General features: G+C 36.1%; 1 protein-coding gene across 1 annotated transcript; it reads right to left on the minus strand.

The window, feature by feature from the left end:
• Window positions 1–495: 495 nt before the first annotated feature.
• LOC149266922 (serine/threonine-protein kinase SRK2A-like) lies at window positions 496–9527 on the minus strand. Its single transcript, XM_089431226.1, has 9 exons — window positions 9111–9527; window positions 8872–8946; window positions 5196–5297; window positions 5014–5067; window positions 4812–4904; window positions 1722–1814; window positions 1521–1625; window positions 1287–1385; window positions 496–1182 (listed from the first exon to the last, which is right to left on the minus strand). Exons 1-9 carry the CDS (start codon window positions 9228–9230, stop codon window positions 892–894), a joined length of 1032 nt encoding a protein of 343 aa, XP_089287352.1. The 5' UTR covers window positions 9231–9527; the 3' UTR covers window positions 496–891.
• Between the last annotated feature and the right edge of the window lie 3965 nt (window positions 9528–13492).

Genomic DNA, 13492 nt, shown 5'->3' on the forward strand with positions numbered 1-13492 from the left:
TTGGTGTATCTTACCCCTAAATTGTGGGAGAAGAGATTGCTATATAAAACAACTTTCAAGGGGTTGAGAGCTATGCTCACAAGTTTTGATTCTCAAAAGTACAAGTAGATGCTTCATGCTTGGGAAAACTCTTAACTTTGAAACACCAAACTACAACTTACATCGGGAAAACACTAATATAAATAACAAATTACTAAATTAATAATAATATATCTTTACTATAATAATAATCATCTATTTTTAAGGTCATGGCCAAACCAGACATCAAATTGGTGTACAAGACTTTGTTTAGGAAGTTTAGAAAAGTGTACATACTCTATCCCCTATGGAATTGAACTTAATGTCTTTTACAAAAAAGCCCACTCTTAACCATTAGACCTACAAATCTCAAAATGATCTAAATTAAAATAAAATTGAATATAAATTTAAAGATTTATTCATTCAACATTTATAATCCATCCACCCACCAGCCTTTGTCTCTTCATACATGTTAGATCTGCAAATGGAACTTACACTTTGAATAAATCCATACAAATAACAGTCTGTAAAACAAAAATAATTTATGAAGCATTCCTGCACAAAACGTTTGATGCAAATCTCCCTAAGCAAAGCACCATCATAATAATGTTTAACATGTCCAAACTTACAAATATACCACAGGGAGTAACATGTCCAAACTTACAAATATACCACAGCGAGTGCTGTGTAACTTGTAACCGCAGCATCATACATTCACAAGTTTAGCCTAATGCCTCTCCTTATGGGTGGAGTTGGATATGACCCTGCGGATCTATTCATTTGAATCTGAAGCATCATACATTCACACACAACCCAGTGCCCCGCCTCATGGGCGGAGTTGGATATGAGCTTGAAGATCTACTCATTCAAGATTTAGACTGCACACACAAAGTCCCCGCTGCTCTCAATATCCTCCTCACCATCAGCCTCTGCATCTCCATACATGTCTGGATCTGCAAACTGGAACGGGTGATCATTTGCAACCTTGCAAGCGCTCCCTGGCAGTATTCTTGCCTCTTGCAGTATCCTCATGATTTCCTCAACACTTTGAGTCGGGTGCTCTGGATCATCATGTTGGTAGCTTGCCTCTGCTCCTTCCATTAAATCCCTAGGTAGGTTCTTTAAGAACCATGGATGGTTTCTTATCTCAGGAATCACTATCCTCTGGACACCCAAACTCAAGTAGAAAACAACATATATACTATTACATTCTTGAAACCCGTGTGAATGTGCAAAGTGAAATTGCTTTACAGGAATGTGCATTTTACCTTGGCAGGATTGGCCACAAAAATCCTTGACAGCAGGTGCCTGCATTCTGCAGATATGTATACATAGTTCGGTATTGAATATTGGGCGCTTAATATTCTCTGCAACATAAATTCATTCAGACCTTCACTCGTACATGAAATTGCCATAACAACAGGTCCAATATTTGAGTGCATTACTTAGAGATTGCTAAACTAAAAGCAATCGGAATCCATAATTATGGATTAAGGCCTTACCCCAATGGTTTTTCTAAAGTTTTTGGGATCCTCTGGATCTTCGAAAGGATAAGCGCCAACCAGCATCACGTACAAAGTCACCCCACATGACCAGACATCTGCAATCTGAACAGCCAAAACAACCAGGGACGGGAATTAGTATTTTTCTTAACAAACCATAAGCAGAATCTCCTCAGCACTAAAATGGAATTAGTATTTTACCTTGCCATCGTACTCTTTCTTGGAGAGAACCTCTGGAGCAATGTAGGCGGGCGTTCCCACTGTTGATTTCGGTTGGGAATGCAATAGAGAAGACTGCAAACAAATAAGAAGAGGAAAACAAACAACACAAGACAGGCTTCCAGATTATAAGATGGACCTATAAAATTGAAGTGGAATGAAAATTTAGCAGGAATATAAGATGCACCTACGAAATGGAATTATATTTTATAACCATGGGATCTATGAACGAAAGTAAGAAAAAAATAGACAAGTGGATTTTTTTTTCCTAATGCAGGTTACAATTATTTCGCTCTCAAACTTGCAATTGCCAGCATTAAGCATGGAGAATGATTAAAAAAATTAAGGTGCAAACTTCTTGGTCCTTACAAGATACCAATTTGAAAAGTACAACTCTTTGATAGCAGAAATAGGTGTGCGAACCATCCGAAGGAAAAGCATTAAGTGGATTTATGGCATACATATTCAAAATGTGGATTGGTATTGTTACAGGATATAAATAAATTTAAAAGTGAGGAATTGAAGAAGAAGATCTACTAAATGAACTAGTGGCCATTACATAATACATACTTGATAGGATAATAAAGAAATTGTGGCAAGATCTGGATGGAAAAATGAAATTTTATCAATGTGAGATTAATCAGATGGTTATTTACATGCAACAATCTTACCTCTAAGAGAAAATCTCGATGAATAAAAACAAATATTTTGTAAATTCAAGTTGAGGTCTCATCACCTACCACTAGAAACAAATAGATGGAAAAAAATGTATGTACCAATTTTGCAAACGAGGAGAATTTGGAGATAAGGTGCATATATATGAATAAGACAGACAAAAACACCGAGTTCGGCATGGAGATTTGAGCAATAAAACAAATAAGCCCTGATACCAGGATCTTTTAGCCACAAAGAAAATGAAAACATTGCAAATTGAATGTTTTAGCCACAAAGAAAATGACAACATTACAAATTGAAAATTCTTTGAAATAAATGCAGAGATCACAACTGTAAATATAATTTTATTGTTTTTACAATTTTCATGTGACATCCCTTTCACCTTTCTTTTTCAAAGCATCTTTCTTCTCTCACTATAATATCTTTAAATATATATATACGTTCTCATTACAATCTTCTTATAATGTTATTTAGGAGTGCTATAATTTTATTAAAACCCATATGGAGAAGTAAAGTGCATTCCACATCCTAAATAAGAATGAATGAACAGTTGACTGTTACTTCATAATGAATGAACAATTATTGCTACTTCATAATCTTAAGCAGGTAACAGAGTTAGCTTAGATGAGCAAATATTAATAGATTTTACAGAGAAAGAGCTAGCTTGGATGAGAAAATATTAATAGATTTCACAGAGTAAAAAAAATGTTACCCTAGATATTTTCAAACGGTCAGAGTTTACACCTGAAGTTTTTCATGTCTTTTGGATAGATATCCCTTTTCGATAGATCAAGGTTGAGAAAAAAAACAATGTTACCCTGGATCTTTTCAAGAGTCAGAGTTTACAATAGAGTTTTTTTAATCCCTCTTGGATATATCCAAAGTTGAGATGGCCGTATGCTATGGTATTGGACAATGCATATTGTATTCCAGCACGAGCCTAACTCTGAATATATGAACAACAATATTGGAAGTGTCCAAAGTTGAGATGGACGTATGCTGTGATATTGGACCATGCATTCCAGCACAAGCCCGACTTTGAATATATGAACAGAGTTTACAATAGAGTTTTTTAATAGACTTTATTGAGAGATGTAAAAATTCACTATTTTTTTTTGTTACTGTGATGAATTTATAACTGGTTGATGGCCTTACGTCAGATATATTAAAAAATTAGGATTTAGTTAAAATGGAGATTTTAACAGAATGAGGAGTTTACTCTTTAAGCAGCAGTTTACTCCTTAAGCGTTATGACAAAAAGCCAAAAATATCCTTCATAAAATTTGATAAAAAAGAAAAACATTCCATCGTTATCACAAAAAGCCAAAAATATCCTTCATAAAATTTGATAAAAAAAAAAAACATTCCATCGTACCAAAGAATCAGTCATCCCACTCGATCCTCTCACCAAAAAGTAAAAAACCAACGTTAGTCTAGATATTTTCAAACTGCCAGAGTTTACACCTAGAACCTTTTATCCCTTTGAAATCTGAATAAATCCAAGATTGATATTGACAAATGCACAAGCCTGACTCTAAATATATAAACAAAAATATTAGAGCTGTCAGACTTTTCAGAAGAGTTTTTAAATAAATTTCACTGAGAAAGGTTTAATGTTACCCTAGATATTTTCAAACTGTCAGAGTTTACACCTAAACTTCGTTTATCCTTTTTGAATAGATTCAATTTAAGGTTGAGAAAAAAGCAATGCTAAACTAGATATTTTCAATTGTCAGATTTTACACCTGGAACATTTTCATCTTTTTAGATAGATCCAAGGTTAAGATTTTTTTTATCGTTCTTAGATATATTAAAGGTTGCGATTTTTTATCTTCTGAGATAGATCCAAGGTTGAGATGTACGTATGCTATGATAGTGGAAATGTGTATATTACATTCAAGCACAAGCCTGACTCTGAATATATGAAAAAAAATATTGGAACCGAACGTGTATATTACATTCAAGCACAAGCCTAACTCTGAATATATGAAGAAAATATTGGAACCGTCAGAGTTTACAGCAGGGTTCTTTTTATCCCTCTCGGAGATAGATACAAATTTGAGATAGCCCTATGCTAGGATATTGGAAAACGCATACTAAATTATTGGAACTGTCCGAGTTTATAGTAGAGTCTTTTATCCTTCTCTGAGATAGATAAAAGGGGGAATGCATATTAAATTCAAGCACCAGCCTGACTTTGAAAATATGAAAAAAACGCAACTGTCTGTCAGAGATTATAGTAGAGTTTTTAAATTTGTATCCCTCTCGGAGATACATAAAAGGGTGAGATGGACCTATGCTAGGATATTGGGAAAAGCATATTAAATTCAAGCACGAGCCTGACTCTGATAGTGTGAAAAAATATACTGGGGAGTATAGGACTCTGCAAATGTGTACCTTCGAATAGCCAAAGTCACAGATTTTCAGCCGGGGGGCAGTGCTTCCGTCTAACAGCGTGTTCTCTAGCTTAAGATCTCGGTGGCATATTTGCTGCGTATGATAGCCATAAACATATTAATCAAACTCTAACCAACCGTTCAACGGGAAGAAACCTATACCACGGGAAATTGAGGGTGATCCAAAGCTTATAATTACTAACCATGGCATGACAATAGCTGACTCCAGATATCAGTTGTTGAAAGAAAAATCTTGCCTGTGTACAAAACAATTGAACGAATAAATGAATTTTTTAACAAATTTTGAAAAACCATCAGCAATATATACATAGGGATCCCATGAAGGCCAGCGAATGGTTATATGCACACAGAGAGAGGGACAGACCTCATCCTCACTGAAACGTCCCGCCTGGCATATGCGCTCAAATAGCTCCCCACCTGCTGCGTATTCCATGAGTATAGCTAGATGGGTGGGAGTCACCAATACCTACAAATAGAAATTTTCCCATAATTAGCTAATCCAGTGGCCATAAGGGTATTTAAAGTAGTGTGTAATTAGCACTAACCATTTCAAAGAGTTTCAAAGAGTTTGTGTGCTTGCTACAAATAAAAAATATTACATATAAGAAGTTTTGTAAATTTATATGGAGAAAAGAGTTGGATAGAAAAAAATACTGTGTTCAACAGTTCAATTCCACTTGTGATCTCTAATAAAAAGAGTACATTGGAGCTAGTATCCTATGGAGAACAAAGATTTTTATTGCTCAATTAAGGACTAATTCACATCAACTAAGGTTTGGTGGAAAAGACCTAAAGAAGCTTGGGAAGAACCGGTGTGCATTTTTTGCTCTTCTAGGGTAGTAGAATGGGAAAAACATTTCATTTTGGAATGTGATGCTTTAAGAGACATCAAAGACAGTTATAGCAGTATGTTAACATCAGTTTCTTGGTATTGTGTTTTCAATAAGAGCACTGTTAAAAAGTTGGATCAGCTCATATTTCAATGAGAGCACTGTTAAAAAGTTGGATTAGCTCATGATTAATTTGAATAATTAGAGAATTAAATTGAGAAAGACAAAAAACAACGAAGCTAATGGTCCCAAAGACTAATAAAAATAAAAATTTCATTTCGTTTCGAAGTTTATTAAGAGTAAAAAAATTTAAACCTTAAGCATTTTAACATTTTTAGTAACAAAAAACCAAGAAGGTAAAAGACGTGGAATCAAAGAATATTTTCATCCTATTAAAACGTTTTTTTATATGGAAAATTAATTTTTAATAATAATATTTTAATTTTAAAGTTATCTCAAATTAATTTATAAAATCTTTTGGTTGGGATAAGGGACTTGTCTTCCTACAACTATTTGTTGTGCTCCCCATTAATGGCAGTGTTAATCCAACGCTCCCATGTGTTTTGTGGCATGTGCTTAACACTAATAATGTGTCTGTTTATTAGCACCTGCCGGTTTTGGTGTAATGGCAATAGTGGCTCCAAAAAAATGGTATCATAGCCAAAGGTCTCGAGTTCAAAACACACTTGGTTTTAGTGTAATGGCAATCGTGGCTCCAACAAGTGGCTCCAACAAATGGTATCATAGAGCCAACAAATGACATCATAGCCAAAGATCTCGAGTTCAAAACACTCCACACTCCAACGCAATCGTGACTCCAACACTATTTAGATATTAAAAACTGTATGTTTTCTACTTTTAAATTTTAACCTATAACTCTTTATAAAAAATAAAATTCTTAAAATAAAATAAAATTACACCAATCTTTAAATAATAATTCCAATTTTTTTTTGAAGTTTTTAAAGAGGTATAACTCAGAAACATAACCTCGGAAGATAATCTTTAATCAATGTACCAAATTATGGTCTTCCATAATATACCCAACTGACACAATTATCACTCCATTTTTTAATCCCTTTCTAAGGGCCCAAAGGTCTGCTCCTAATGTTTTGTGAGCCCTCTAGGTGCCTACCAGATTCCCGCTAGCTTCATAATTGTCCGTCTCGGGGGTTTTAATACTTCTGGACATATAACTGGTTTTCTTTATTACAATGAAAAAATGCATGGCAAATGTTTTAAAAATTGAAATCCGCAAAGCCATTGAAGTCAAATATCCATCAGTTCCAGTGGGATGCTGCACTTCAGAAACACCGAGCAGGGTGATAAGCATGTCTGGAATTGAATGGAAAAAGTGAACAATGACTTTTATTAATTTTTTTAAACAACTGATCAGTCATTCATATTTGCTCAGCATTAGTTATTATATTTTTTTACGTCCATTCACACATTTAAGCAATCACTTTCATTATTTTTCTATTTAGGTCCATGCAGTAAACATTTAAGCACTCATTTTCTTTAGGATTGTGGAACTGGTTCATATTTACTCGGCATGATATCATTTAGTATTACCCTTCTTTTTGGTGGATCGAAACATTTGGGCAACCATTTCCCTTTTTCTTTGGAGCAGGATTAACAGATGGGACACTATATATTGTACAGAATAACCAATTTTTTTAACGCTGTGGAGCTGGACTATGAGGTGGAACACTGTGTACATTGTTCAGAATTTGTACACTGTATATATTGTACAGAATTCGTGATTCATTTGTACACTGTATACGTTGTACAGAATTTGTGATTCATATTTGCTCAGCATGTAGCCTAGGAAGATATCATATTGATATCATTTACTATTATGGTTCTTTTGGTGCATCCACATATTTAGGCAATCATTTTCTTTAGGGCTGTAGAGCTGAACTAAAAGGAGGAGGGACACTGTATACGTTGTACAGAATCTAATCTAGATAATGTGTTCACAATTTCTTACGAGGATTGAACCCTGGTGGAAACTAAAACATCACCCAGCTTCCAAAATCGGGCTAGCCTAGTTGGACCAGGTCAATTAAGCCAGTGTACTTTATCATATTTGCAATTTGAAGCTTGCTCAGGATGCTTCATGATAGTTGGATTATAGTCGAACAGCAATAAGAAGATTATATTACAGCTATTTTAAAAAGATAAATATAACTGATATTTTATTATAATTGGTATAAATTAATTTAGATTTATTTTAATTTGTCATTTATTAAGATAATTTAATATTTTTATGTTAAAAGTAAATTATTTAATTATATATTTATATGGTTTTATTTTTATTTTTTTTCTATTAAAGTATAATAATGCAATATGTTTAATATAGTGTTTAATATTTTTATTTATGGCTGGCCTATTAAATAGGCTAATTTTAAACTAATTGAGTTAGTTTAATGTTATGCCTTAAATAAGTTATATAATATTATGAAGTTATATAATATTATGGTAAAAACCATAGGTTATCAAAAACCAGAGCCACAAAACTTGAAGTCCAAAAACAATTAATAATTTAACTCAAAAAAATATTCACGTAACCTTAAAACATCTCTTACATGCTAAGCTGAAAAAAAACTGAATAAATTTGATGTTTCATAATAGATAATTATAAACCAATAATGAGGAGACTCTTTCACAATTAATTCTCCAAACGAAATCCCAGATTCATGCTTAGAAATTACCCAAGTAATTGTGTAGAAGGTTTCCAAAATTGCATTCATAAGCAAACTTTTGTCTGAACTGAAGAACATAGAGTGAGGCATTCAAAATATATAAACCATGAGATAATTATAAACCAGCAATGAGCAGACTATCGCAACTAATCCTACAAGTCGAATCCCAGATTCATGCTGATCAAGATAATTATAAAGCAGCAATGAGCAGACTCTATGACAACTATTCCCAGATTCATGCTTTGAAAGACAATTATAAAGCAGCAATGAGCAGACTCTATCACAACTAGTCCTACAAACCAAATCCGAGATTCATGCTTAGAAATTACCCAAGTGATTTTCTAGCAGGTTCCTACATTTAAATTAATAGGCAGACTCCTGTCTGAGCTGAAGAACAGAGAGTGAGGCATCCAAAAGGAATAAACCAAGAGACCTCTTACAGAAAACTCAAAATACATACCAATTGAAACTAGCAAAGGGTACAAGTAATCACGCACAGATTACCTACCTCCTTGAAGCGAACTATGTTGGGATGTCGCAGAGATCTGTGATTAATAATCTCCCGCCTCACATTTTCATCAATCTGTGCTCACAAACAAATTAAAATCACCCCATCAATCTCTGAGTTCCCAATTTTAATTTTACTCGGTAGCAAGCACAAGCATAAAGACATGATTAATTCCCTTCCATTTTTCACAATTCCATTGAATGAATCCCAAAATTCCATTGAATGAATCCCTTCCTTGCCTTTTGGCCTCGCTCGATATACTTGACTGCAACGAGCTCCCGTGTCTTCTTGTCCCGCACGAGCCTCGCCACTCCGAAATTACCAGACCCGATGTCCTTAACTAACTCGTAACGATCCATTATCGATCCACTCTCCTGCAACTCTCGAACTTGATATATATACACAAAAATATATTATATCAAATGTATATGTCCCTTTTCGTTTTGCAGTATACTCAATCAATTCCTTTGAGATTCCTTAGCCGAAAGTGCAAATGGCGGCGGAAGCAGCAAGTAGCAGTCTATAAATTTATGGAGGAGTGTAGATACAGAAGCAATCGCCAAGAATAGTAGTCCATAGATTAATGGAGTAGTGGAGTGGCGACGAATCCTCCACATGTTCCATTTACAGCTTTGTGCTCATATTACAATGTGCTGTGTCATGACCGGAATTTGTTATGATTGGAGTACACGTTGCATTATCGTCAATCGTCCGTCCCGTTCGGTATTGTCAGAAAGGTACAGAGTGTCGATCTGACGCACGCATACATTCCAAGTTCGGGGTTCCTTTCATCCAACTCGATTCATAATCACTCTGACAAAGATTGCCCCCACTACAATGCTCTCCTCTTTTTTTTTTTAGATTTCATGCCTTGGAACCAAATGGATATGTAAGATACCTTCTCATCATTTCATTCTTCGCCCCAAGAAAAAATCCTTCTTTGGCAAGTACTTTACATCATTTCATTCTTTGAAAAAGGGCAAAGAAAACCTTCCTTGGCAAGTCCTTTACACTAGTTATTATAGAGAGAAGCCAAGTGGTTTTAGGACAGCGAAGTGGTTTTAAAAAGACCTTTTCTCAGCAGGTCTTTTATATCTATTTTTAGTTTTTTTTTTTCTTTTTTTTTTCAGCATGAAAAAGGTGATATATTCAATCTCAAAAAAGTTACATTTGCTTCATTAAGAAGCATCCAATACATCAACATATTAGTGATAGTAACACGTGCATACCTATGAGCAATAGTTATACATATAGTCATCTTTATAACCAATCCATGTACCTGTATCATGGTATATATAATTTAGAAGATAAGAGAAAGATCTAATGCTCAAGATAATTTCATGCAAGGCTGATAAGTCAAGGTGAGTAGATTTATCTTGGCAGTGGAAGCACCCCGACCTCCATGCATGTGTCTCCCATCTTGATCTCAATGTGTAAACCATCCAGGTTGTCCAGTATGCCTTTCTTGGAGAGACTGTCCGCAGCTTGATTGAACTCCCTGCTAATATGTTGAATCGAAGAGAGATGTAGTGAATTCCAAAGTGATGCAATTTGTTGTAACTAGCCTTGTAGTGTGGGCTTGGATATTGTAGCTTGGCCACGGACACAATCAATGATGATCTTGGAATCTCTGAATATGTGGATAGTAGGAATATTCAGGAAATTAGTGAACCATAGTAGGCCCCATAATGCCATGGCCTCTGCCTTTGTATTAGTGCCTATACCCGCACCCCAGTGAACATGATATGCCTGCTCAGGTGAAAATAGGATCAAGAAACCACATCTGCATGTGCTGCTTTGTGATGCACCATCAAAAAACCCCGTAGGGTATATGATCTCTGGGCATGTTTGTGATTTTTTGGATTTTTTAGTGTTCATGCCAATTTGTAGTCCAGAAGAGAGTGTGATTCTGATTCTCTCTGTCACCAATGCACTGTTTTCTCTGTAGTTATTGAAGATAATGTTGTTTCTCCATCTCCAGATCTCCCAAAGGAAAATAGGAGGAATGTAGCGCCAGGTGACATTCTGCTGACTCCACCATTCAAGGCAGTCAGAAATGCAGGTGAACTATGGGAGTTGGAGACCAAAAATGGTAGCCAGATTTTGCCAAATTTTAGAAACAATAGGGCACATAATGAACAAATGAAAATTATCTTCTTCCGCACTCCTGCAAAGAACGCATATCCCAGGGACGAACCAATTTCTTTTCTGAAGGTTTGCCCACGTTAAATTTTTATTTCTCCATACTAACGAGAGAAAAAGAGTGATTTTAGTAGGAATGTGAGGATTCTAGAATTTAAAAAGCCAGCATACCTCAGGATGTATGGTGTCCCGACAACAGGGATGGTGATATGCATCCACCACCATTATGTTGACACCCTTCATTTTCCCCTCCATACAATCAAATCTCTTTTCGCATCTCTGCAAATTTCAGCGAGTTGTAGCTGTGTGCATAGCTTTTCCCATTCCTCTGTGTTCTGTCCAATAAGTCCTAGCTCCACAAAGCATTTCCAAATGGGGCATCTGTTATGCCAAGTTGAAATGACTTGTTGCCAGAAGTAAATGCCATTGTTGTTAAGTCCATGAATGACGAGAACCATGAATTTGTTGAGATCATCAAGGCCCCGAATGTAATCCTGTCCAATAGCAATGTGGTGACCAAAACCCAGTTTCCAAGAGAGGAGTGATAGAAAATAGTGGTGACTTTTGTAAAGCTACGCCAGACAGCGGAGCCAGTGTTACAGCCGATACACCCTCTACGCAGCCAAACCACGAAGTCGATGTCCTTCAGACACTTATGTTTGATGATTAAACTCTAGGTGCCATTGCCAAAGATCCCTCGCCATAAAGATTTGAGTAGAAGAGCATAGCCAAATATCTTCAAATTCAAATTCCCCAACCTCCTAGATGCTTCGGCATGGAGATGAGATCTAGTTTGGTAAGATGATATTTATGCTTCTAACGCATTCCAGACTAGATGAAGTTAGTTATAATCCCATTTAGTTTTTTGATGATGGTGATAGGCAGATGGAATAAGTGTGCCTAGTACACACCCATTTGAGTAATCACAACCTGTGTTAAAGTGAAGCGGCCTCCCATAGAAAGGCATCTAAATTCCCAGCCCGAAATTTTCTGATAGAATCTGTCGACAAGCCACTACTAGTCTAGGATCCTGTAATTACATGGCTTAATATGGAAACTAAGATATTTCATACCTCCAGACATATGCTCGGAAGCAACCCCAAACAACCTTGAAATGTAGTTAGTAATATCCATATTGCATTGATCATGCACAATAGAGGATTTAACTTGATTCATTATAAGACCAGATGCATTCCCGAATTTAGTGAAAATATGGAAAAGGTGTAGCCAAGCAAACCTGTTGAGGATCTCCATGATGAGCACGTCGTCGACAAAGAAGCTGTGGGAGATCTGAATATTTTTGCCGATGTGGAGTGGATGAAAATGGCCCTCAACGACAACATTTGAAATGTGTAGGCTCAGTCCATCCATAGCCAGAATAAAAAGGAGGGGTGATAGAGAACAACCTTGTCAAAGTCCCCACCCAGCCTTGAAGTATGTCGTTGGGTATCCATTTATAATCACAGCAAATTGAACATTGGATACGCATGCCATGATCCACTCAGCAGCACAGGATTGTATACCCACTTTGTGGAGAACCAATCGCAAATAACCCCAATCCAGACAGTCAAAGGCTTTTTTAAGGTCCACTTTCATGATTGCTACACTTAATTTCTTTATGTGGATAGAATGCAAATATTCTTGTGCGATTGCAATAGCGTCATGAATTTTTTGATTTTTTAGAAAACTGAATTGCTGAGGAGAGATGAATGAGGAGAGGATGAGCCGCATACGATTTGCAATGGTCTTGGAGATAATCTTGTGGACAATATTGCAGAGAGATATAGGGCGGAAGTCCGAGAAAGTATGGGAAAGTGGCTTCTTCAAAATCAATGCAATATAAGTGGAGTTTAAGTGGGGATGAATATAACCCAATACACGAGATTCCTCAACCATTTTTACCAGATCTGATTGAAAGAGGTCGAAGAAATGAGTGAATAGTTCGACGGTCCAACTGTTAGGATGGGGCTCTTGTCACCTTTGAATGATTTGAGGACGTCCAATATTTCCGCCACTGAGACAGATTGGAAGAGAGCCCGATTTGCATTGGCATCGAACATGGTGGGGAAGTGTTGAATCCCCCAAATTTGATCCTCTGGGCAGTCCAGTGTTCTTTGACAGTAAGCTTGTTGAAAGTGGGAGATGGCGGCCTGACTAATATCCTTTTTTGTATGGAATTTGTTTCCATTTGAGTCAAATATCTCCCATATAGAGTTTTTGCGACGCTTGCAATTAGCATATCTGTGGAAGAATTTAGTATTCTGATCGCTATCCTAGATCTAGATTGCTCCACCTTTTAATTTCCATGTAATCTCCTTGATATGCAACAGTGTTTGACTTTGTGATTCCAATACATGTATGCAGCTTCGAATTCCATCCGAGAGAGAATGTTTTGATAAGTAGGGGTAAATATCTAGGAGTTCCTTTGAAATAGTAGCGAGTTCTTTGTTCAGATGCCACTTCTTCCTTTTCTCCCATT

The sequence above is a fragment of the Pinus tabuliformis genome, chromosome 6 (assembly GCF_031772625.1).
Source record: "Pinus tabuliformis cultivar Carrire ecotype Pingquan chromosome 6, CPIR1, whole genome shotgun sequence".
NCBI lineage: Eukaryota > Viridiplantae > Streptophyta > Pinopsida > Pinales > Pinaceae > Pinus > Pinus tabuliformis.

What these genes read in the sequence shown, in the direction of transcription:
- LOC149266922 (XM_089431226.1), bottom strand. Translation starts at nt 9,230, where the DNA reads ATGGATCGTTACGAGTTAGTTAAGGACATCGGGTCTGGTAATTTCGGA. An exon ending in TCAGCTATTGTCATGCCATG is followed by an intron (nt 4,905 to 5,013) that starts GTTAGTAATTAT and finishes TATCATACGCAG; the next exon opens with CAAATATGCCACCGAGATCT. An exon ending in TTGTGGCCAATCCTGCCAAG is followed by an intron (nt 1,183 to 1,286) that starts GTAAAATGCACA and finishes TTGGGTGTCCAG; the next exon opens with AGGATAGTGATTCCTGAGAT.